General features: G+C 45.8%; 2 protein-coding genes across 3 annotated transcripts; one reads left to right on the forward strand and one right to left on the reverse strand.

Moving 5' to 3' along the window:
* Positions 1–593: 593 nt before the first annotated feature.
* Positions 594–12,476, reverse strand: LOC140263907 (myosin-IIIb-like). The gene is made up of 15 exons (XM_072359222.1): positions 12,271–12,476; positions 12,132–12,197; positions 11,900–12,030; positions 7,619–7,721; positions 6,566–6,668; positions 5,965–6,121; positions 5,524–5,626; positions 5,199–5,327; positions 4,077–4,185; positions 2,897–3,013; positions 2,414–2,514; positions 1,904–1,990; positions 1,667–1,732; positions 1,239–1,352; positions 594–722 (listed from the first exon to the last, which is right to left on the reverse strand). The coding sequence occupies exons 1-15, from the start codon at positions 12,403–12,405 to the stop codon at positions 594–596; spliced, it is 1,650 nt and encodes a 549-aa protein (XP_072215323.1). The 5' UTR covers positions 12,406–12,476.
* A 23-nt stretch (positions 12,477–12,499) lies between these two features.
* On the forward strand, positions 12,500–24,020 carry ARHGEF39 (Rho guanine nucleotide exchange factor 39). Of its 2 annotated transcripts, XM_072359726.1 has the most exons (11): positions 13,879–13,994; positions 14,767–14,820; positions 14,988–15,147; positions 15,701–15,795; positions 16,473–16,593; positions 17,687–17,805; positions 19,311–19,381; positions 19,990–20,118; positions 22,381–22,610; positions 23,448–23,536; positions 23,722–24,020. In XM_072359726.1, the coding sequence occupies exons 2-11, from the start codon at positions 14,798–14,800 to the stop codon at positions 23,735–23,737; spliced, it is 1,053 nt and encodes a 350-aa protein (XP_072215827.1). In that variant the 5' UTR covers positions 13,879–13,994; positions 14,767–14,797; the 3' UTR covers positions 23,738–24,020. The 2 variants fall into 2 exon arrangements, with proteins under 2 accessions (XP_072215828.1, XP_072215827.1); XM_072359727.1 differs by lacking the exons at positions 13,879–13,994; positions 14,767–14,820 and adding an exon at positions 12,500–12,523.
* The last annotated feature ends 659 nt before the right edge of the window (positions 24,021–24,679 follow it).

Below are 24,679 nucleotides of genomic sequence, written 5' to 3' on the forward strand. Positions count from 1 at the left end.
GGCGAGGCTCTGGAGGGCAAGGTGTGTGTGGGGCAGCTGAGGGCCATGGATGTGCTGGGCCCAGGGCAGAGGAGCTGAGGGGAGCCTGATGGCGGCTGCAGCTCCTCACAGGGAGCGGAGCTGAGCTGAGCTCTGTGTGACAGCAATGGGCTGAGGGAACGGCATGGAGCTGTGCCAGGGGAGGGATGGGGATCCGGGAAAGGCTTTGCACCAGGGGGCATGGAACAGGCTGCTGGAACTTTAGGGACATTCACTTTGAAGCAAAATAAAGCAAACAAACAACCTGGATCCCTGAAGATAGCAGGGTCTTCTGTAATTAGTGTATGTAAGGATGGCTAGGTTTGTAGTCAGAACTATGCATATGCAGTGTTTTCCCAACAGGAGAAACAGCTTTGAAAGGTATTCCTGCTACCATGTACATGTACCATGGGAAATAGAACAGTTCAGGCAGCACTGTATATCCTGGCAGCCCCACTCCAGGATGCAGCCTTCTCTGAGGCTGTCAAGTTGGAAAAACTTTTGTAGTACACGAGCCTTATCCCCACCCTTAGCTTTTGCTGAGGAGGGCTCTAGTTCACATGGGATGCTCTGAATTAACAGAGGGACTTGCCTGCAAACAGCACACTGAGCAGGGGGGTGACGCTGTTGATGAAGAGCCCACGGATGTTGGCTGGCAACGTGTCTCTGTTCTTCTCTAGGAAGCCACCAGCAGTGTATTGTACCTAGGAGAAAAGGCAGAAAACCACAAAGTGCTCACAAGCTTGCTGTGAAAGCCATCTCCACAGCCTGACAGGAACAACTGTAAATCTGAAGGCACAGTGTCCTGGAGGTGAGTTTTGTAAACACAGTGTTTATAATAAAATTGAAACTGTGGTACTCTGGACCTTGATAGGTAAAGGCAAAGCCATCAGACTTCCTTCTGGGGCTGTGGATATAGGACTTTTATATTATAAAGGACTATTTTAAGATCAGTGCTCTGAAGGGCTGCTGATCAGCGTGACAGATTCCTCTAATACCATATGTTTCCCAGAGGAAGTCCCACTTTCTTCATAGGTCCTTTTCCTGTACCTTCTAATGAGATCCCAGATAGTCTTAAAAGGCAGCTCCCAGGGAACACATTTCTGTTATATAACTGTTGGAACACACATTCCTTAACATCAAAGCCTCATTTGTCAAGCAACACATTTTCCCTCTCCAACAAACATTACAACAACATTCTTTCAACGAATAGTACATACCTTCCCAGCATAGTGAATGATGCTAAAGCCCAAATCACATCCTCTGCATGGCTGGAAGTGTGAGTTCCCTTTAAAACTGCTGTTTAGTTTATCCACAAAAGTCTTATCAGTTGCCTGCAAGAAAGCAGATTTTATAATCAAACTACAGGGCTGCAACAGAGACATGATCAGAGCACACGGGAGGAAAACACAGTATTGGAAGTGGTTTTGGCTGTGCAACAGCTTCATGCTGTACCCCCTGACACTCTGCAGGGGTCCCACTGTAATCAGTCTGTCTGTGATTTGTCTGTCCTGCCACATGAGTCACATGGGGACTCCTTTGTTCATCCCACTTTTTGCAGTCACACATCAACATAACAGTTTTCTCTGCAGCCTACAGATTTATTGCTACTTCCCGCACATCATTCTCTCTGTTCCATTTCTCACACCTGAGGGAATGCACTCTGTTCATCCAGAAGAGACATCAACCCAAGTGGCTTGGCCAGGAGCAGATTCTGTAGGGAAAGGAGAAACATTACATGTATCCAAAGCAGAACAGGCTACCCCGCTGATTTGTACCAAACTTTAAGCAGCTTTTTCCCAATGCATCTCCCCCCAGTCACAGAAAAAGCAACACTGCTCCCTTGGCTGAATGGAGCACCTCTCTTCTCTCAACTCTCACTCACCAGAATAGGTTCATTATTGCTGAAGGTGATAGTTTCCCAGGGCAGCTCTTCTACCCTATAGGTATCCTGCTCCATCTGGAAAATGTGCTGAGACAGAGAAAACAGAGGTTTAAGCCCACAGCAAACTTGGTTAAACAGCTCTGAAAATCTCTCTGACCCTGAGCTGAGGGGACAGGCTTGACTCTCTCACAGCATCCCTAAAAATGAAACTGCTGTTCTGCATGCTCTGCCATAGCTTGTAAGTAGCTGGTGCAAAGAGCAGGAACGCTTCTCAGAGTATAAGTGTCCCTGTTCTGCCAACTCAGGTCATTACTTGACCCTTCTGCTTTCACTGATGACTCCTTTGCCATGGCAGTGAAGGTTGCCACTTTTTATCCAGCTTTGCCCATCACTATTTCTGTCCTTCCAGTCAACAGATCTGTTTTCCAACAAGTTTTCCACCATATTCTAGGTAACTTAGTGCTTTATTTTCCCTGCCACATAAGGTGAGATAATCCACAACAGACTTACATGGTTGAAGAAGTGCTGAAGCTGCTCGTTGGCCAAATTTATGCAGAGCTGTTCAAAACGATTCACTGCAAAGTTTTCAAACCCAAAAATATCCAAGATACCTAAAAGAAGGGAAACAAGCACAACAGAGATCTCAGCACACAGCTAAATATCCCATCACCCTGCCGTTATGGCACAGGAACCCCTAGCCAACTAGCTACTGACACCATTCCCATAACTTCTCTTGGAAGATCAATTCAGAAGATCAATCCACTCCAATCTCCAGCCCCTCTGCAGAGTCAGCACGTTCTAGAACTTCAACCTCATATTTGTTTCAGATCATCCAATTGCCAGCACTTTCATACAGATTCCATGCTGCTCACTAGCATCTCCGGCATGATCATGTCTTGTATGAAACTTCCATGACAACCCAAATTGTGCCTTTCCTTTGTCATGGCTGAGGGATTTGAGAACAGATGACGGAGCGATGCAGGCAGAACTCACCAATCTCCCTCAGCTCTACTTCAGGATCCACATTCTCAGCCAGCAGTTCATTGATCTTGCAAACAATCCAGCCAAATACTCGGCCATATGCCACCTTGGCAATGGAGTCTCGAGCATCTGCACAGAGAGAACAAGTGATGCACTGAAGGGCTGTGAGAAAGGTAGAGACCATAGCACCAAAGTTGTCTCAGTATATCTCTAGCTACAATGCCACCAGTTGAGAGCTCACACAGAGCTCTTCCATTCAAAAGTTATCACTATCTTTCTACAAGACTAAATGTGGCACACTAGGGTATTTGTGAGGCTAACACAGAAACAAAACTTCTAAAGAAGTCCCTCCGCTTTTTAGAATATCCAGACTTGCTACTCTGCCAGTTAACTGAGTACAGTCTTGTTAAACAACCCAGAAGCCCTAGATTGTTCTTAGAAAATCAAATGGTTCTGTGGCAATCACTTGAACTTCTTTTTAACCCCACAGCCAACATCAAAAATACAGTGTTTAAGAGGAGGATGCCATTGATGAAAAACTTGCTGATGGTATAAAGAAGAGGGAGACCAAATCCATCTGATCAGCACCTACTGATGGGAGATATTTATGTTATTGTCTAGATATAAGTAAGAGAAGATATTTGAGAAGCAGAACTGAATAACTCTGTTTCCAGCTTTTCTTTCCCATCTTGTTTTAAGCAATAATCTGTAGTGCTGGCATTTTATGGTTGTTTTCTACTGAAAAGGAAAATAACCCCTTGCACTTATTACTTTAGCACACTTTTCTTTCATTTGAATCCTCCTCTGACATTGTGCTGTCTTACTGATTCTCTGTATTATATCTCCAACAACCTCCTAAAGCTCTGCACAGTGCCAGAACTGTGCAGCAGTAGCTTTTCCCTCTTTTGTACAAACGCCTACATTTATCTTCTAGCTAGGGAGAAAGTAAAGATAATTCCTTGGTCCCTCATTTAATCTCTGCAGTCTCCTAGAGGTCAAACAAAACCAGCATTCACAATCCCAGGTGTTAGTAAGAGACCAAGCAGATACGCTTGTCTCTGTGCAAGGAGAAGAAGGAAGTGGCACAGACAGACATCCTTGTTCCTAAGAAGTTGCACATGTGTAGGGACAGCCAAACAACTCTGGGTCAGTCTTTCAAGCCAGCACATCTGCAATTCATTATGTTTCTTACCTTCTGCCTGCTGCTGGGTGTGAAAACGCTGAATCTGCTCTCCACGGGTCACTGACATTGTGCAAACGAGGCAATTCAACAATTCATCCTCCTGCACTCCAAACTGACCCTAGGAAAAGGAAAACAGATGAGGAGGCAATAACGAGTCTTTCATTCTATATGTGAGGATTGCATCTATATCTGTGCAACATCCAACGTAATGGCGATGTATCTTGCAGAACCAGAGTCAGATGCATGCTCTGCGATGCGCGTTATCCTATGCAGTGTGCAAGATTTGAATACTTTCCATTTGGATCTCCCAGTGGTGCCACCTGTCACCTTGTTTGGGAGCCACATCAGTCCCAGATGAATGATTTAATGACTCACGGAACAGCACCACACCAAGGTGACTGTGCACGACATTGGTCACACGAACCCACAAGAAAACAGGAAACAGAGAGAACTCAGATGCAGTTGAACTCTCCGGTAATTACTTTAACAGGAATTCCCCCTTCAGTAGGCAAAAACCAAGGAGCAGATTTTAAAAACAAAGACAAAAAGAAGTTGGCTGCTGAACAGATGTATGTGGTTAATTCAGGTATGCTGTAGGAGGGACACAGATGAAGAGATGAAACACAAACCCAAGGGTGCCGGGATTCCTAACACATCAAAATAAAAAGACACAGAAAAAGCAAAAATACGCTGCGTTTTCCTGTACTGGGCTGTTAGTAAAACTGCATAATGCATCCATCCCACACACTAGAGATCAGATAGGCCTAGGGAATATGTGCTTTTTAGTCTGATATTTTCATGTAAAAATAGTATAAAATTTAATTCAAGACTATCAACAAAAGTGACTGCAGTTAAGGTGTTACCCTGGGACAGGATTTACACGGATACACAAAGCTGGTGTTCAGATACCACATATCCACATTTCTCCAAGGTATCACACATAGTGAAACATAGGATATGACTTTAAAACATTTGCATTATATGAAGTCAACAAGGCATGTATAATACCTCCAGATGAAAGGCACTGGTCCTAGCTAAGCAAGAAAGAGAACCTGGGAATTGTCTCTGGGGGTGCCAATAGCAACGAACACAAGGGCAATCATGGGGACATAGTGGAAAACTGTGACTCACCGCTGCAGCCTTCAGCCATCCCCGTGAGCCTTCACTCACTTTTAGAGACCCGTCACTCTCCTGAGGCTCAAAGGTCACATTGCCCAGTGACAACACACCAGCCAGGATTGCCTGCATGTCCACTTGTTCCTAAAACACACATGATGGGTGACTGAAAATCTATTAGTATGTAACACACAGAAGGTGGAGACCCCAGAAGGAGAAAAGGTGAAGGAAAGGCACGGGCAGCCTGTGGGAAAAGGCTCTACACAAAGTGTAACAAATTGAAGTGGTCTGGAAGCAAGATGGAAAATTCAGATATAAACAAAGCAGTCCCAGAACTGACCTGCTCTTGGAAGCCCACCATGTCAAGGGCATTGCACACCTCTTGGTATTTCTGCTTCCAGCGCTGAGCTACATCCTCTGTACCAAACCATTTGCTTATGTACCTGAGAAAGTGCATATCCCATACAAAATCATCACACAATCAGTGCAGCAAGTCTGTTCCACTCCAAATGAACAAAGCAGATCAGCAACAGGTGAGATGTGAAAGAGAATAAAATCTTTTCTAAGGTAACGCAACACAGACGAGACCCAGATCTACCAGCTTTCATGACGATTTGTAAGATCTCTTTATACACACCCATTCAGATTCCACTTCAGCTTCCATTAGTTTATTTACCTGAACCAGGCTCCATTCCCACTGGCAGAATCGTAGACTCCATTTCACTACTTTCCCCTCCACCCCCCTCCATGAAAACTAAATTAAGGTCTAACTTTGAAGTACCTGTAGAGTGAAGGATCCAATAACCCATACATCTCCTTTTGCTCTGAAGACAGTCCAGCAAACATGTAGTAGAAGATATGAAAATTCCTCTCGCCAGTATCTTGTTGCACAACCCGTGACTTCTCCAGCAGATACTCACTCAGCTTGGCGCCTCGCACTGCACACAAGAAGGTGACAGGGTGTGTTTTGCACACAGAGACATGAAGCTGACTGAGCTGCCCCACATCTCTGCACTACTGATAGAAGCATGGAGTTGCCTAAAGCAAGTCCCATGTACAACTCCTCTAAGCTGCCCGACACCCTGGAAACAGGCTCCTCCATACTTCTCTTATGTATGTTATTAAAGATGTCTGCTCACCTCCTTTAATCACAGCAAAGGCAAAAGGCACCACGGACTACTGCCAATATCTCCCCTGCACCATCACCCCAATATTCTTCCCATAGTGCCACATAATTCAAACCTAGGTCTTATCTCAAAGCTGTGGCTGCTATAGGATTTTCTGTACACACACACCCTTTCCACAGAGGATCAAGTAACAAAATTTTACCCTCCTTAAGTTCTAGGTACTCAGTCCACTCCCCCAAGTGCCTTCGACTTTACCTGTGTTATTCTGGAAACGCAGCTGTATGTATTTCCCAAAGCGGCTGCTGTTGTCATTCATCACAGTCTGTGCATTGCCAAAAGCTTCAAGCAATGGATTTACCTACAAGAGGTAAACGGGTAGGAAATGCATTCTTCAAATTAAGCGATTCAATCCAGCTTGTTTGGAAAAGGTTAGCTTTAGCACTTGCTGTTTAACATTCTGATGGAATAAGAAACACTCCATGAACACTCAGAAATGACTTCCCCAGTAATCTGGTATGGTACCACCAGATGATCTGTCTGCTAACCAACAACAAGCAAATACACATGACAATCGTTAAAGGTAAGCATGGTAAATTACCTAATGGCATCTGTAGACAACATACGGATCAGAACAGTGAATTATGATGAAACTGAAAGAACAATCAGGCCAGATTGGGTCTGATTCCACCACAGATGTCTGAAACAGACTTTAAAATGGAGCAGTCCAAGAACTCGTTCTGCTTAATCTATCAGTTGGAAGGTTAGGGTATGATTTGCTCAGAATAAAATGCCCCTGGGAGCGAGTCAAGACCAAAGAGCCACTTTTCAAAATCAGCTAGCAAAAGTTACGAAAATAGTGAAGATGAAGTCAGTGAGTGAGCAAGTATGTGCCTGACAGTAAGTATAGCTGGCCAATGAAAGGTTACTGAAGGCTGTGTAGATTCGCCATCCCTGACTTTCATTAAATCAAGCTTTTATTTTTCTAATAAAAACATTGTTCCATCTCAAACAGGAAATGATTCAGAAAATAAGCCCCTACTCCCTTGTTACAGACATCATGCTGAACGATCACAATAGTTCTGCTCCATTTGGGAACCAAACCACCACATTCCCAGCAAACCTACCAACCCTTCTAACTTGTGGTCAGCTGTTTCATCATCCTTCCCACTATTTTCCTAAAATGTGTCTTAATGTTTTGCTCCGCAGCTCAGTGGTGATGATTCACCAGGAGGCTCTCTGAGCTCAGTGCAAGCTGCCTCACAGCAATGCTACTTCTGCATCTACAAGCAGGAACCCACCAACACCTACCTGAAGGATCTGCTGCTCCAGCTGTGAGTTGCCTTTGCATAGGTTCATTATGTGCTGCAACAGTAGCTTGGTACTCTCTGTTTTCCCTGCACCGCTCTCTCCACTGCAAAGAAAAAGTGAGGAAACTCCAGCTGCTCCAAAGTATAACTGCTGTGACCCTCATATCTTAGCATCCTATTGCTTGAGAGTGCACTCCAGCAGTTTCATACCTTCTTTCAGCTTTACACAGTGGGTTCCACAATGTACTGATCCCCACCCAGGGGAATTTTTCCCCATCCACCAGGAAGCACATACATACTCCACGCTGTCATTACTGGATGGGGCACATAGAAGAGTCCATTTGACCTGCTTCTTAACAGAATTACACTTAACAATCCCTTTCAAAAGTGCGGCTGGGGTCTACAGGTTCTTATTCCTACAGACATTTGCCCCATCTCACATCCAGAAGTGAGCAATCGATCTTGTGATACCGCTGCAATCTCAAATCTCACATGCTCTTCACACACTTTAGCTGGTTGATAATGCTGGCATACGGAATCCCAGAATCACAAGGTTGGAAAGGACCTACAAGATCATTTAGTCCTCCCATCACCATTGCTATCACAGCTACTAAACCACATCTCATAGCTCCACATCCAGGCACCTCTTGAATGCTACCAGGGACAGTGACTCCACCACCTCCCTGTGCAGCCATTCCAGTGCCTGACCACTCTCTGAGAGAAAAAGTTTTTCCTTATATCTAGTCTAAACCTCCTCTGGTACAACTTGCGACTATTTCCTCAGGCCCCGTCACACCTACAGCAGCAATGCTGCACGTCATTTTGGCATCACGCAGACTCAGCACTCCACCTCCAAGTTAAATAAGCAGTACTCGGAAAGCACAGCTTCCCAACCTACGGGAAGGGGAATGCCCAGTCAAGGACACGTTGCCTCACAAACTGATAGCATCACACTGGCTCACAGCTTCAGCATCTGCACAGTAAAAATAAAAATGCAGGAAATGAGGCAAGTATATACGAGGGCAGGTCTCTGTTTATACATCTGACCTTTGAGCACCAGGTGTGGCTTTGCTGCTTTGCAACTCCCAGCAACTCTGTGCTTGCACCTGTCACAGGCTGCTAAATACCTCAAGCTCTAAAGTAAGTACCTGATCCCAGGCATGTAACGAGCCATCACCACCTGAATATGGGCAACCAAAACAAGACCATATGCTGCCCAGTGTCTCTGCCACACAGATAAAATGATCCTTTGGTTTTCATAGAATGGTTTAGGTTGGAAGCGACCCTTAAGTTCCAACCCTGTGCTATAGGCAGGGACGTGTCCTGTTCCAGGGTCTCATCACCTTCACAGTAAAGAATTGCTTCCTAACATCTAGTCTAAATCCACCCCCTTCCAGTTTAAAGCCACTTTCCCTTGTCCTGTTACTACATGCCCTTACCAGAAGTCCCTCCCCAGCTTTCTTGTAGGGCCCCTTCAGGTACTGGAAGGCCTTTATAAGTTCTCCCTGGATCCTTCTCTTCTCCAGGCTGAAGAGTCCCAGTTCTTTCAGCCTGTCTTGTACAGGAGCTGCTCCAGCCCTCTGACCATCTCTGCAGCTCTCCTCTGGACCTGGTCTAACAGCTCCACATCCCTGTTATGTTGGGGGCTACAGAACTGGATGCAGAGCTCTGGTGACTTCCTTCCTCCACAGAAGCACTGTCAATCAGCACTCCCCCAATTCAAGCTCACCCCTACAACTCTTAAACAAGAGCAGCAGCTTTGCCAAGCCCTGCAAGCATGCTCTCCAGCTGCGGGTGTCTAACTGCCCCAGGCTGAGAAAAAAAGCAAAGTCATCTCCAGGAGACCCACGTGCTGTTCCACAGTATACTGAGGCTGTGACTAATGCCAGCCGACCTGAGCCAGTGGAATCTGCAGCACAAGAACACTTGATTGCAATGAGCTTATGCCACCGGAGGGCAGTTGCTGTGCTCAGCATCAGTTGTAACCTCTGAAACAAGTCACCCAGATCTCCCAGATTAAGCTGCAGTGGCCAAAGAGAGAACAGAAAGGACGGGAAGGCAACATGTGTGTCCTGGAGAAAACTACATGGGTTTGTGCCTTGCTAGAGGTGGGCATCTGCAACACGGAAGCAGCCCAAGCACAGGGAACAGCAGAACGTCCTTGCATCGCTACACTGTTCTGATAAACTCTGGTGTCACAGGAGTAACATCCACCTCCCCAGCCCAAGCTTTGCTCAAACCAGGTAATCTTGCTACTGAGTGTTTTACCACTCGCAGATAGTAAAACCATCAACTTCCTGTTACAACAACACACTTAAGAGGATTGCAAGGTGCATGGCTTGAGCTGTCATTTCTGAGACCAGAAACCGCTCTCAGAAAATAACAAGACCACCACCTTACTGGGAAACACCGACAGGTCTCTCATGTTGTCTTCTACCTCCTTCCTGCTCTGACTTTTCTCAGATCCTACAAACTTCACCAGCAGAACCTTTCCCGCCTGCAGACTCACAGCCACCGCATCTTCCTGCTTCATAACAGCACTTCAAGGTGCTGTTGGCCTGCAGGCTGACGAAATGAGTAGGGTTGGAACCCAAGGCCTGTTCCCAGTCCCCGCTGCAACACTCAGTAATGATTCAGTAAGTCATTTCCATACCATGAAGCATGAAACTGATCAGAATGCTCACATAACGAAGGAAATAATAAATAAAGCAGCTGGCAATTAACATTTCAACTCAAAAGACACTTAAATACTCTACAATCACCAGAAGAGAAAGTCATCTGGTGCTTAAAGGCTTTCTCTGCTAGTTGATGCTGTTGGAGGCTTTCTCTGCTAGTTGATGCTATCTGCTGCCCTGCAGACAAGAAACTAATGACATAACAGAGGGAAATGCTCATGATAGTGGAAAAGTCTTGTGTTACAAGAACTCACTTCTCACAACAACACAGAATCACAGGATCATTTCAGTTGGATAGAACCCTTGAAGGTCACCTGGCTGAACTCCCCTGCAGCAAACAGGGGTACTCACAGCTCCATCAGGTGCTCAGAGTCCCTTCGCCCTGACCTGGGGTGCCTCCACGGATGGGGCATCCACCACCTCTCTGGGCAACCTGTGCTGAGCACTCCAGCTGTGGGCGCAGTGCTCCAGGTGAGGTGTCACAGCGCAGAGGGGCAGGATCCCCTCCATTGCCCTGCTGGCTGCGCTGCTTTGGATGCAGCCAAGGAATGGTTTGATTTTATGATTTTTTTCCTGACCAGATTCTCTCACAGCAAAGAAGTTCCTTCTCTTCCCCTTCCTCTTCGGTTACTAAGGGAAATGATAGAACCATAGAATGGTTTACGTTGGAAGTGAACTTCAAGGTCATCCAGTTCCACCCCCTTGCTGTAAGCTGGCTGCCCCCCCAACCAGCTCAGGCTGCCAGGACCCCATCCAGCCCAGCCCTGAGCACCTCCAGGGATGGGGCACCCACAAAGATAGGCCCACTCTACCTCTCCTATGAAGTCAGGCTGAGAGAGCTGGGCTTGTTCAGTCTGGAGAAGAGAAGGCTCTGAGGAGACCTCATAGCAGCCTTCCAGTATTTAAAGGGATGTTATAAAAAGGAGAAATCAGCTTTTCACATGAGTATATAAGTGAGAGGAGATGGGGAAATGGTTTCAAACTAAAGGAAGAGAGATTTAGATTAGATGCCAGGGGGAAGTTTCTCAGTGAAACAGCAGTGAGAGAGCTGTGGTGCCCCTTTCCTGGAGGTACTTAAGGCTGTGCTCAATGAGGCCCCAGGCAGCCTGGTCTGCTGCCTATTTAATGGATGGCAGCCCTACCTCTGGTTGGGGGGGGGTAGGGAGGGTGGAACCTGATGATATCCAAGGTCCCTTCTAACCCAAGCCATTTTATAGTTGCGTGATTTACAAGATTCAGCACACAAATTACAGTGGAAGTTGTCTTGCCAAAGAAAAGCAATGTGCAGAGCTGGTTAACCTTTCCAGCACTACAACCCAACAGAAGCAACCCCTGTAGTCCCCACATAGTTGCACTACCAGCAAAGGCTAGCAAGCGGCTGCACGAAACCCAGCTCCTTACACATCACCTCTCTCTTCACCATCTGTCTGCTTATCTGCCTGGAAAGCAGTGATGTGCAGCCAACGAAGGTGGGTTTGGACCCGCCAGGGGCTTGGATAGGTGAAGGTTTGAAGGGGAGTACAACGCGTGAGCCCATCAGCAGCCCCCCGGCCCCACGAGGTCCCAGAGGGCTCCGTCGTGCCCTCGAGGCCGTGCCCCCTCCTCACCTGATGACGATGCACTGGCTCTGCGGCCGGGCGCCGCGGCGGCCCAGCATGGCTTGGTAGGCACGGTCGGCCACGGCGAAGATGTGCGGAGGCAGCGTGCCCTTCTCATGACACCGGTACTGCTCGGAGACCTGCAGGGTGAGACCGGCCCTTGAGGACGAGCTCGGAGACGCGGCACCGGCACCAGCCGCTTCTTGGGCACGCGACGGGGCAGCCCGAGCGCGGCACTCACCTCTCTCCCGTAGAGCTGCAGGGGCTGGAAGGGGTTCACGGCGACAAGGATGTCCCCCACGTCGGTCTGGAGGCGGGGAGAGGAGAGAGGTGAGGGGAGAGCCGGGAGGGGACAGCCCGAGCCCCGCGCCCGCACTCACGTAGATCTGCTGCCGCAAGAAGCGATCCCGCAGCGCGCCCAGCAGCGTCGCCTCGTCCAGCTCCGCCAACGCCGCCAGGTCCCCAGCCAGGTCCCGCTCCGCCTCGACCCCGCGCCGCTCCGCCGCCGATCCCATGCTGCCCGCTCCGGCCCGGCCCGCCGCCCGGCTCGCCTCACCGCAGCCCCTCCCCGGGACCGCCCTCCGGGGCGGAGCTCGGTTTGAACGCGGAGCGGCGACCGAGGAGCCGGAGCAGGTAACGGGCGGCGGTGCCATTGGGCGAGGGAAGCGCCGAGGGGTGGCTGTGCTGTGCGGTGCTGTGCGGTGCTGTGCGGTGCGGTGCTGTGCTGTGCTGTGCTGTGCTGTGCTGTGCTGTGTGGTGCTGTGTGGTGCGGTGCGGTGCTGTGTGGTGCGGTGCTGTGTGGTGCGGTGCTGTGTGGTGCTGTGCGGTGCTGTGCTGTGCGGTGCGGTGCTGTGCGGTGCGGTGCTGTGCGGTGCTGTGTGGTGCGGTGCTGTGCGGTGCTGTGCGGTGCGTGGTCGCCCCGGACGCCCCGGGAGCGCCAAGATGGCGCCAGGACAGCCCGGGGGTCGGGGCAGCAGCAAACCGGGGCACGGTGCGGGGCGGCGGGCAGAAGGAAGGAGATGATAAGGGGAAGCCGTCCGGGCACGCTGGGGCCTCCTCAGGAAGGAGGGAGCTGGAGCAGGGCTGCTACGGTGGGGTGTGTGCTGTGCACTTACGGTTGGGTGTGTGGAGGTGGGTTCAGGGCCTGGCACTGCTGCCCAGAGCTGTGGTGTCCCATCCCTGGAGATGCTCCAGGCCGGGTTGGATGGGGCCCTGGACAGCCTGAGCTGGTGGGAGCAACCCTATGGTCCCCAGGGCTTGATAGGTACTCAGGGAGAGACAGTGCAGATAAGAAGCAGCTCTGAAGGGAGTCTGGAGGAGCCTGACAAGGAGCAGTGTGCAGTGTGTGTACATCTCCTGCTTGCTGTGTAAGCAGCCCGTGGCAAGCAATTTAGTGAGTCTGCCATGTGCTCCAGCTTGCTGGCCTCCCGATTAGTCCTAATTGCAGGTTGGTTTTCCAGGACATCCCAAACTCTTTCCCAAGTTTCACAACAAAGAAAACCCTGAAAGTTTCATAGAATGGTTTGGGGAGACCCTTGAAAATCACCTGGCTCAACTCTCCTGTAGCGAACAGGGGTACCCACAGCTCCATTGGGTGCTCAGAGTCCCTTCGCCCTGACCTGGGGTGCTTCCACAGATGGGGCATCCACCACCTCCCTGGGCAACCTGTGCTGAGCACCCCAGCTGTGGGCGCAGTGCTGCAGGTGAGGTGTCACAGCGCAGAGCAGAGGGGCAGGATCCCCTCCCTCCAAACGCTTTGGATGCAGCCCAGGATCCGGCTGGCTGGCTGGGCCGCAGGGCACACTGCTGGCTCACGCCCAGCTGGATCTACCAGTACCCCCAGGTTAGATTTCAGTAGATTTAAACTGAGGTGGTATAGCCTGGTGGTCATTCGTTATCTCGTTTGGTTTTGTTTTAAACAAACTGTGCAACCTGCCCTGGGTAAAGATGTTCTGTGGCTGGTAGCCTCTCAGAATGTAATGTGTGTGCTGATGCTAAGCCATTGGTTAGCATTAATGCAGAGCTACCTCTCCAGCTCCCAGCCGCATCTCGCCGTGAGAAAGACTTGACCTTAATTAGACTTGTGGCTGTTTCATGAATAAATGTGAGGAAAAAAAAAAAACAGAAGAAACTCCTGGTGCTACAAAACAATGTGCACCTCTCTCAGCTATCTGGACTTTTGCTAAGCTGAGGAGGCCATACTCCTTGCTTGACTTTTGGTGTCTGAAATATCTGGAAGGCTGTATTTGACAAATGCTCTTCTCTGAGACAACATAAATTTCGATGCTAGCATAGCTTGAATGTTTGCGAGGCAGAACTTTTGTGGGGGCAGCTCAAGACAGAGCGGCAAGCTTACCCTGAAACCACAGGTTTAGTATCATGGCAAGCATGCAACAAGCCGCTCTTCCTTTTCATCAAAAGAAAGCTAGATGTAATGAATGCTGTGCTGGCGTCTGCTTCTTTCTCTGGGAGAAGGTGGTGAGAATGTTTTTCTGTGTAAGAAAGCCGTGATGCTCTTGAAGAAGAGAAGAGCAGCAGTGAAGCCTGCTAATAGTAAGTGCACAGGGTGGTTCGTGATGGTTGCTTAGGCTCTCATCTCTGAGATGACAAACTGCTATTAAAAAAGAGCTGTGCAGTACACTGACTTTTAGGGGATTCTCCATGGGGGAAAAACAATCTCTCCTGTAGCACAAATCTTAGGACTGTTTTCTATTTCTGTATGCTGCCGATGTCTGTGCTTTTAGTGAGATTTCTGCATGAAGGATGGCCTAAAGCACAGGAAGCAGCAGCACGTGGGATAGTAAGGCAGGTGGGATTGTGTGCTCGAGTTTTGCTTATGGCTGCATTGTAATGTATTACTTCTCTTGCTTTCACAGTCCGGTCTTACGGTCACTTTTCCTCTGGTTGATGCAAGGCTCGTGTCCCCACAAGTAAGAATGCAGAAGGAAGCTGAGGAAGCTGTTGTTGAATGTTACTGTTAACTGACTTCCTGTCTTCCACAGAAATGCTAGAATTTGTGCCCTTTGGCTCACGTTGTTTGTTTGTTGTGTGTCCATCTCTCCAGGCTCTCAGTAGTGGTTCCCTTTCTGTTTGTCAGCCCCGAGGCTACCATGAGCTACTCACCCCTTCTACCCATGCCTGGAGCAAACACAGTGGAAGAACAGAGGGCTCGCTGGGAGAGAAAGCGCTGCCGCACAGCCAAGGAGCTGCTGGAAACGGAGCACAGATACCTCGAGCAGCTGTATTTGGTGGTAACGGTGTGTATTTGGGCCCTTCTGGTACATGGCTGCCCTCAGGAAGCACGTGTTTATTTCTGGCGTCATGAGGTCACAGAACATGAATTCGATGCATCTATACAACATGTGACAAATCACAGCTCTTTATGTTGCTGAACCTGAAAGCTGGTGTTTTTTGTTGTTTTTTTTTCTTCCTGTTTTTTACCTCCTGTTATGCATCTGATGGCTTGTGGTTTTGGCCCTTTGGCTTTGGTTCATATCCAGCCGTAAGTTTTGACCATAAAGGGGACTTGGCTTAAAATGCTTGATAGGGGCATAGAAAACACACAGATAGATGAAGTAGGCTGTTAAAAACAGATGCATCTTGGAATACTGAAATAGACTCAGTCACATGCCTCTAGCTATGGTCAAGGTTACCAAAAATACTTACGTGTGATGATAGATATTTTAGATAGGTGCTCATGGTACCTGCTGTCCTTCTGAGCTCGAGTGTGCAGGCTGCAAATTCTTGCCTCTGCTCAGTGCTAAGAATGATCTTTGAATTACCTGTGATTTTTAACTCTTTCCTGTTTAGTTCTTTGTGACAATTTTAAAGGCCAAAGGGACACTGAAACCTGCTGTAATGGAAACCATATTTGGAACCCTGGAATCCATATATTCTGCCAGCCAGTAAGTGAACAAACTCTAATGGGAAAAAGCTTCTTTACTGTGAGGGTGATGGAGCACTGGAACAGGCTGTCCAGAGAGGTGGGGGAGTCTCCTTCTCTGGAGATACTCAAGACCCATCTGGATGCTTTCCTGTGCAATGAACTCCAGGAAACCTGCTTTAGCAAAGAGTTGCACTAGATTATTTCCAGAGATCCCTTCCAACCCATACAGTTCTGTGATTCTGTAATGGTATGAAGAGAACAGTATGTCAGTGAGAAAGTAAGACCTGAGGAAATAAAGCTAATATCTTGTAAAATAGGCATTCATTTCTACCACCACTAGAAGTGTGACAGTTGCAGATGTACCCATGCTGATCTGTGTCCACATATCTGGATGCTTCGTTATTTGGGTGGCAACCTTGCCCACAACAGGGGGATGGATGTAGGTGATCTTTGAGGTCCCTTCTGTTCGATGATTGTTTTCTGGATAGTAGTTTAAACCCAGTAAATCTACTCTGTACTATTGTTAAGGGTTGTTTTCTTCAGCTTGTTCTATGACCATGAAACATAAGTTCTGGATAGAAAGTGAATGTAAGATGGAGGCTGGCAAATGAAAGTAAGCATAGGAATGAACCAGAAGGAGCTGGGGAAACAGTATCAGTAATGTGCCCTTGCCTAATCTTTCTTCCCTGTGCACAGAGTTCTGTCATTTCACCTGGAGAGAGGCAATTTAGGACTCGGACTGGAGAATTTCTGTCAGAAATTGGAGCTTTATGGTTACTACGCTGAGAATTTTGAACAGGCAAATAAAACCTTGATGGTACGTATCTACTTTACTCTCCCATTTTCTTTTCCCTCTCCTCTATTTGAAGCATTCTTTTGCTTTTGCTTCTGATTCTTGAGTGGTTGGTTTTCTTCCTTTTCCTGGGCTGTTTCCTGTCCTTCTGACAGAAATGTACTAGGATATCTGTTCTTTTTTGCTTGCTCACATATATTCATACTTTTGATTTTGGACAGGTGCCTTGAGGTGACGGGAATGTGGGTCTGCATTGCTTTGTCTTGGAATGAATGGCAAAAAGCCACAGGTGGTGATATTAACTCGTGGTTTAACCCCACAGCAGCTCAGCATCATGCTGTTCTGTCCTTTGTTCACTCTTCCCCTCCTCCTGGGGTGGGGGAGAGAATCGGGAAAGAAACAGACACAAAGTACTTGTAGTTTTTATCTCAACCCATGAGTGCTAGTAATGATTTTATATATATGTTAATGTGTGTGTTATATATGTGCATATATATATATATATATATATATATATGTGTACACATACTAAACAAAGAACTCATAAGGCAGTTGGTCACTACCAGTGCCCAGCTGGTCCGTGAGCAGTGTCAAGAGCACAGCAAACACCTTCCAGTTTTATAGTTTTGATGCCTTATGGTATGGAATATTCCTGTGGCCTGCTTGGGTCAGCTGTCCTGGTTCTATCCCTTTCCAGCTTCCTCCTCAGTCCCTTTGCTGGGAGGACAGTAGACAGTACCAGAAGTTGAAATGCCCTTGGCTCTGTGCAGCACTGCTCAGCAACAACTAAAGCTTCACTGTGTTATCAACATTGATTTTCTCCCATAGCCAAAACACAGCATCAAACCAGACTCTATAAAGAAAAGGTTAACTCTGTCTCAGCTGGAACCAGGACACTAGATTAGTACTGCTGTGCATGTATAAAGGAGGGATGTAATTTAAACTACTCACTGGGAGATAGTGGTCAGAAGAAAGGAAATGGCTTGTCCATGGCCACAAAATAAGCTGCTGATGCCTGCATTTAGTGCTGAAGTTCTGTTTTCTAAGCGCTGGTGCAAACTAGCATGTGTATTTCTTTTGTACTCTCAAAACAATGTACCTTCTCTGCTGCATGCAGGAACAATTGAGGAAAAATAAATCATTCCGACGTTTTAAGAAGCTCCAAGAAACTCGACCTCAGTTTCAAGGCAGGAAGCTCGAGGATTTGCTTCCTTTGCCTCTGCAGAGGTTGCAACAGTAAGTGAGCTGTTCTGAGTCCTCATGGTATTAGTATGAGAAAGCAAAGATACATGTATAGTGTCTTGCTAATAGTAATACCATGTGTCTCCAAATTGGAGCACATAGACTGCAGTGAAAGATGTGCTTGTAAAGCAGAATCAGTGTATCTGGATGGTGACTGATGCAGAGAGATTCCTTTGTTTAGCCCTGGCTCCTAAGCCTTTTATTTAGCTCCAAGGTAGAATTGGAGTCATCTTAGTAGGTGGCTTAAGTTAGGCTCTCAACAAAAGCAAGATGTCTGAAGCACTGCAGAGGTGCTGCTCCAGCTAGGGACTGTCGTGCCCTGCTTTTGTGAAGGTTGCTGATCTGGAGCACGACTCCCTTCTTGTAAATGGTCGCTCTTGGAGAGAGATGAGATGAAGTCAGGGGAACTTTTCTCCTCTGTCTGATTATCAGGACCATATGCTTTTCTTGTATTTGGTGCCTGCCACAGTTGTATGAAACCAGACAGATCCCACCTGGATTGCTGCCCTCTCCTTGAGGCATCCTTTGAGAAGGCAGGCTGCCTGCATGAGGAGTGTGCTGCATGCACTCAGTGGCTGCCTGTTTTGGAGAAGGGTATGAGGGTAATACAGAACCTGGGTAAGGCTCTGGGAGCCCGTTTGCAGCTGCTGTAGGACAAGTAGCTGCTCTTTAGCCGTGGTCTTATCCATACAACAGTACATTTAAGAGATTAGAGCCTTGTTTCTTTGAAAATAAAGGGTTGAGCATACCACTGTCTTAGAGGTAGCATTATACAACATTTTTAATCAACTTGGTAAATGTAAGCGATCTTCTTTACTGTAATTTTTTGGGTCATTCCTTTGAATTTCTAAGACAACAGTATATTTGTTGGAAAAATTATGCCTTTTTAACAGAAGGTCTAACTTTTTCATTAATCAGCTCTTTCCTATTCACTTTTTAATTACATGTACTGCAGGTGAGATGACTTCTACCATTTCATGAATCTGTTTAGAATTTATTCCGTCATTTCAGACTGAAAATAGTTTGATTTTACTGAGAGGAACCAGTTGCAGAGATCTGATTCTTTCTAGTTAAGACTGGACAGGAATGACTTTATTTTCCTGTGTAGACAGGGAACACATGGCATGAATGCTTCCATTCAGACATAAAGAAGAAACGAAAAAAAAACCAGTTGTTTAAAGAGAAATGTCTATAATTGAAGGCATTTTTATGAATCTTGAAGTTGTCTTGGTGTCTCAAGAAACAGTCTGTGAAGTTGTTCTTACCAGCACTCCAGGAAATTCCAAAGGCTTGCAAATGTATAAAAAATATTAGGGTAATATAACTGATATATCTGAAGATAAAGTGAATGTGAGCAATGAAATATGACCCAAAGCTGCACGGTTAGATTTAGAGGTGTGAACTCTGTGTGCTGATGGCGTACTGTTAATGGTTTTTATAATAAAGGTGATATATATTTCTGTTCCTGGTATTATGCAATAAAACTTCTCCTATCTTAGGTACAAGCATTTCCTCAGAGACCTACTGGAGAACACCAGCCCAAGCAATGCTGAGTACCAGAAACTTGCAAGTATGATATCATCTCTAAACACTGCTGCTTTGATTTCCCCTATAAATACTAGCATTCTTATCAGTGTTAGTTTCCTTGCTAACATTTTGATTCTAGCTTTTTTGTCTGTTTCCACAAGAAGAAAAATCTTCATCTGTCTGGATTTCTAACACATTACTGTTTTCTATCATCATCTTGATTGACACATATTCCTGACAAAGAATAGGGAATTGTAATGTAGAGTGACCTACAGGGAAACTGGCATAGGAGATAGATTGGAAAAATGTCAGTTCTGTTGGTCACATACCTCAGTTTTCTAGGATAATTAATGTTAGATCTTCCTGAAGCCAGTATCATCTACACTGGGCATTTACTTCTTCTTTTGCTTCAAAATCCATTTGCACAGTATTTCACTGGCTAATAAATGTTTTTGAGAATCACAGGCATGTTGTTTGGAAGGAGTCTTCTGAAGGCTTCTAGTATAGTCTCTTTTTGAAATTAAGGAATAAATTTGTCATTGATACTTGGTTTAAAACATTTGCTTCTTAAATTTTTCTTTATGTTTTCACAGCAAGGTAGTTATACATACTCAATTGTGATAACCTGAAAATATGCTGCTGTAATTTCAGAGGCTGCTAAATCTGTTTCTGAGGTGTCTCAGTGGGTCCAGGACATTGTTCGTACGAGAGAGAACTTACTGGAGCTACACAGAGTTCAGAAACTCCTCAAAGGACAGAAGACCCAGGTGGTGGCTCCAGGTAGGTCTTATAGTCAGCTCTGTTTTCCTTCTGCCAAGCTGAGATAACTGGAGGTAGTTTTGCCTTCATCTCTGACCGTACTCATGTCAGTCAGACTTCCTCTTTTGACCTAAATGTCATAGGTAGTGAAGTAATTAGTAAGTTATTTGGGCACTTTTTTAATTTTTAAGTAAAGATAAGCAGCATATTAAGTGTCTGGCATTCAGATAAAATGAGCTGATGACATGCATTCAGAAACTTAGTTCACAGGAACCCAAGGAGGTCTGGAATAGAAGTCCTTGATGAGAATGAGAGAAAAAAACTGAATTGTTTTGGAGGAAAATGTCATAGACTTCTGCTCACGCCTTATACATGATAACTATTGTATAACTATTGTATGCATAGTCAATATGCAGATCAATTTACAGTCCTTCTTCCCGTTCTACTCATAATCCTTCTGGTGATGCTGGCTGAAAGGGAGCTAACACAGGTATATTTGGCTGATACGAAGCATTGAGCATGGGTGGAGGTGCCTGAACTCACTGGGACAGTGCATGTGAAAAAAAGGCAAAAAAAAATAATCTTAAGTTACACAGTTAATAAGGTAACTGTGAGTGGGAGGCCAAAAAAAGAAAGCAAAAAGGCCTAGTGTAGCTAGACCAGAAGTGGCTATCATTTGAAAGCCCAAGGCCCACTTTTTTTTTTCCGCTCCTCATATTTTGAGAGCTACATCAGGACAAGTTCTGATAGTCTACAGGTAGTTTTCCATTGTCTTGGACAGAGAATTATGATTATAAAGTTTTCCAGGTACTATTAGGTGTGTTAAACTAAACCAGTGAAAGGCTGTGGAGTATTGCTGGTTCTTTGCAAGCTTGACAACATCGTTTGTCCAGCAACTAGCTAGCTTTTGCAGATTTTTAAGGATTGCCTCCTATTAGTAGGGAGAAAGAGGTCAGAAAATGTAATGTTTATAGGTTCAAGAAAGAGTGGTAGTTTTGGAGTTAAGTTTCTCACTCCTGGTGTTGTCTCTGACAATACCAATACTGCTCACAGTGCAAAGAGACCCTGCTTTTCTTGCTGCCTTTCATATATAGGGCAAACACCATCTCAGCTAGAACTGCCTCCTTGGTGTAAAACAATGTTCTTGTCAGCCCTAGGAATGTTTCCCTAGACGTCATTCACAAGAATTTCCACATGTACCCGTGGAATACTGAAAATGCATCCCTATTCACAGTGCGGCTCAGTCTGTATGTTATTGAGTCTGATCACATGAGGGAAACGGTGCCCAGCTCCACACCAACACCTTCCTTTGTTTTTTAAACTCAAACTGATCCCTGCCCCATTCCATTCTGTTCTTCAGTTTCCTGTTCTGGTAGGATACACCATTTCTGTAGACTAGGCAAAGCAGCAGCTTAGCCTCTGTGTTTTATAAGTGTACTATACTAAGACACACAATCCATACTTAAAATAGTGCTGTTCTCTAAAAATACACTTACAAGTGCAGCCAGAATTTGTGGCACAAAAAACAGTGGCTGAAGTTCTCTGGCAGCTGTTTTTCAGACCAGGACAGGTGGTGATATCACATTAAGGCTTCGGGTTGTTATAAATAATATTCTTACGGGCAGGTGTCTTCACTAAGAGTTAAAGGCTATTGTCTACAATCATGCTGGTTAGAGACATAGCCTTAATCGTTCCATTTTCTGTATGTGCTGTTTTAAAACATCATTGCCCACTTCTAGGCTTTTTGATTATTTCTTTTTTTCCAGCTGATTTCTCTACCTTTTAACTTTGCTGTTCACTTTGTGGGTAGAGTACGCTGGACCCTCTCTGTAGTCTAATAAAGCTGCCTATTGAAGCCCTCTTTTCAGTGTGTTATTTTTGTCTCCCTTTGCTGTTTCTCATTACAGCAGCAATCTCTGTTCTGTAATTTGTTAACTAGTAGAGGTTTGTATACAGTTAGATGACCTGTGAAATAGTTTTTATCAGCACACACAAGCAGAAAAAAAAAAACCAAGGGGGGAAATAGAATAAATTTTCGAACTTTAGGCTAACTTCTGCTTTGCTGTTAATGACAATCAATTGAGTAATCCCGTTTAAGGCAGCTCGTGGAATCTGAAGGTTTGTTAACGAAAAGGCATGTGTGGGTGTTGGTGCCTCCTAGTGGCTGGGATTGGTACAGAGCCTGGCAGTTTACGAGGGCAGCTCCTGTATTCTTTTTCGTAACTTAAAATCCTTTCTTGTGCCAGTGATTGACAACTGTCTTTATTTTTCTTGCATGCTTAGGGCGCTGGTATATCCGGGAAGGCTGGCTTTTGGTTGTGCCTTCAAAGGGTGAAGAACTGAAGCGCAGGTTGTTCTTCCTTTTTTCTGATATCTTTATCTCAGCAAAGCCCTGCCACCCACTGCATCTGGTAAACTCCGATAAATTTGCCTGCACAGCTGTCTACCCTCTTCACCAGTGTGTAGTGAATAAAGTGTTTGGCCACACTCAGGGCGATGGAGGACTCCTCAGTGTAAGTCTTCTTGCTTCTGCCTGGCAGAAGTATCAGTGGGTGAAACTGCAAAGCAAGTCTTTAACTGTCTCAGCAGCAGCATGGCTGAGGTGGTAAGTGGTGACTATGGTAAATGCAAAGAACTAGTCTGAGTTAGGGCAGCTCTTCTCTTCTGGGGTGATGCAGGCTGTCATTTTCCCTTCAGTGTGGGCCCTGGTGAGCCCTGGAATACAGGCTGCTGCTTGTTCCACATAGGTCAGCTGAGGAGAGTCTGATCACACTCTGACATGTCATCAACTGAGCACATGCTTGTGAGATAGTCCCACAGCCTCATGTCAAGCAATATGCAGCATTACCGTGACTGTGGAATTACTTGAGAGAGAACCCTGACAAATAGAGAATGTAGAAGTAGGATGGTACTATCACAATGGGTATTGCTTGTGCCTACAACTCTTTGAGGACTGCACGAGCTCTGTCTGGGAGTAATGCCTTAGGTGAAGGTTTTAAATTCAGGTTTTTCTAGACTGCAGCACCTGGGAGGCTTTGTTGACTCATCGCTTGAGCGTAAACTATAAAAATGAAATCTTTGTTAAACTGTTTGTCTGTAGTTGGTGGTAGTGGAAGGACCTCTAGAGGCAGCTTGAAATAACAGAAAACTGAAAGAGCAGCATATACAGACTGGCACTGCTGACTTCCAAACACTGTTAAATGAAAGCAAGCTGACATCTGTATCTAGAAGTCTGGCACTTGCTGTGTACTTTCCAGCCTGTGTGCCAATGCAAAATGTTTTTAACTACATGGGAAAAAAAATGGCAGAAATCAACATGCGGGGCTGAGTCTCTCCTGTTTGTTTTTCAGCTTTCCTTCCCATACAAGACACTGTTGTTGATGTCCACTGACCAGCAAGATATTAATGACTGGTACCAGAGTCTCACAACTGCAGTCAGGTAGGCCTTTATCTTCCAGGGCAGAGGAATAACAGAAGAATTATGTGGACAATCATATGGACATGTATATTTGAATCTATTATGTGGTTGTAAGACTGACAGAGAAGATCTTACTGACAGCAAGAATGCAAGAGAATAAAGAGACTTAATTTAACAGTGAACTTTCCCTTCATTTTTCTCTACAGGAAGCTGAAAGCCTGACCATCCGAGTTCAAGACAACTTAGATCCATGACTGCCTCTCTTGATAGAAGCCAGCGTAACTTCAGGAAACATTCAGGGATGTACAGTAGGAGAGTTGTGTTTAGACGAACTACACACTGAACTTGTGAGGTTAGGAATGTGTTTTCAGCTCTCTTAAACACTCACAGCAAAAAATGGGTATGCACACTCAGTTTGTACATTAAGGATCTGTATCAGGGCTTTCCCTCAACTTACCTTAGTACGTTCTAGCTTTTCTACCCTTTCTCTTTTGGGATTATTAAATCTAAGGACCACTTAAAGAAACCTTCACTAGCTTGCCCCCACTGAATACTTTTTTACCCAATTGTATTTCTAAATCACCACTGGCACGTTTGTATGTCTACCTTCTCTTACTTCTGACTTATAAATTCTTTGAATAAAATGGATGTTTTGGCTACCAATAACATAGACATAACACAGTCTTTTCAGCTAGTGCCAAAGGGCCACAGTCTTCCTTACCCAATGTATTTATTTTTCATCATTCATACCCTTCAGTTTTTTACCAAAATGTTTTGAATAGTTTGCCTTTCCTCCTCCAAGAAAGTGACAAATGGGCAAATAAGGCAAAAAAAAATAATAAAATGTTGTGCTTAAACTCCTACCTCTCATCAAATACCACACAAAAATTAATCTGCCGAGCTAACTGAGATGAACTGATGGGCAACAGAGTCACACTTACCCAACATGGTTCACATTTCTGATCTGGATCACAAGAAACAGCACTCTCCTTTGCCTTTGGAGTGTGCAGTTGCCTTATCACATTGAAACTACAGTGAAAAAACTGGGCAGTACTTCTGCTCCTAAAGCACAGTGAGAATCTGCAGAGGGACAGTCAGCATTACGGGGCATTAGACTGCAGGTGTTGTGCTACAGTTCAGTTTGCTAGGACAAAAGACCAATTT

The sequence above is a fragment of the Excalfactoria chinensis genome, chromosome Z, assembly GCF_039878825.1.
Source record: "Excalfactoria chinensis isolate bCotChi1 chromosome Z, bCotChi1.hap2, whole genome shotgun sequence".
Lineage (NCBI taxonomy): Eukaryota > Metazoa > Chordata > Aves > Galliformes > Phasianidae > Excalfactoria > Excalfactoria chinensis.

Excerpts from the sequence above, each read along its gene's own strand:
- LOC140263907 (XM_072359222.1), bottom strand. The coding sequence starts at position 12,405 with ATGGGATCGGCGGCGGAGCGGCGCGGGGTCGAGGCGGAGCGGGACCTG. Across the intron at positions 12,198-12,270 it reads TCTTGCGGCAGCAGATCTAC|ACCGACGTGGGGGACATCCT; the intron begins GTGAGTGCGGGC and ends CCCCGCCTCCAG. Across the intron at positions 7,722-11,899 it reads AGCCAGTGCATCGTCATCAG|TGGAGAGAGCGGTGCAGGGA; the intron begins GTGAGGAGGGGG and ends TTTTCTTTGCAG.
- ARHGEF39 (XM_072359726.1), top strand. The coding sequence starts at position 14,798 with ATGCAAGGCTCGTGTCCCCACAA. Across the intron at positions 15,148-15,700 it reads AGCTGTATTTGGTGGTAACG|TTCTTTGTGACAATTTTAAA; the intron begins GTGTGTATTTGG and ends TTTCCTGTTTAG. Across the intron at positions 15,796-16,472 it reads TCCATATATTCTGCCAGCCA|AGTTCTGTCATTTCACCTGG; the intron begins GTAAGTGAACAA and ends CCCTGTGCACAG.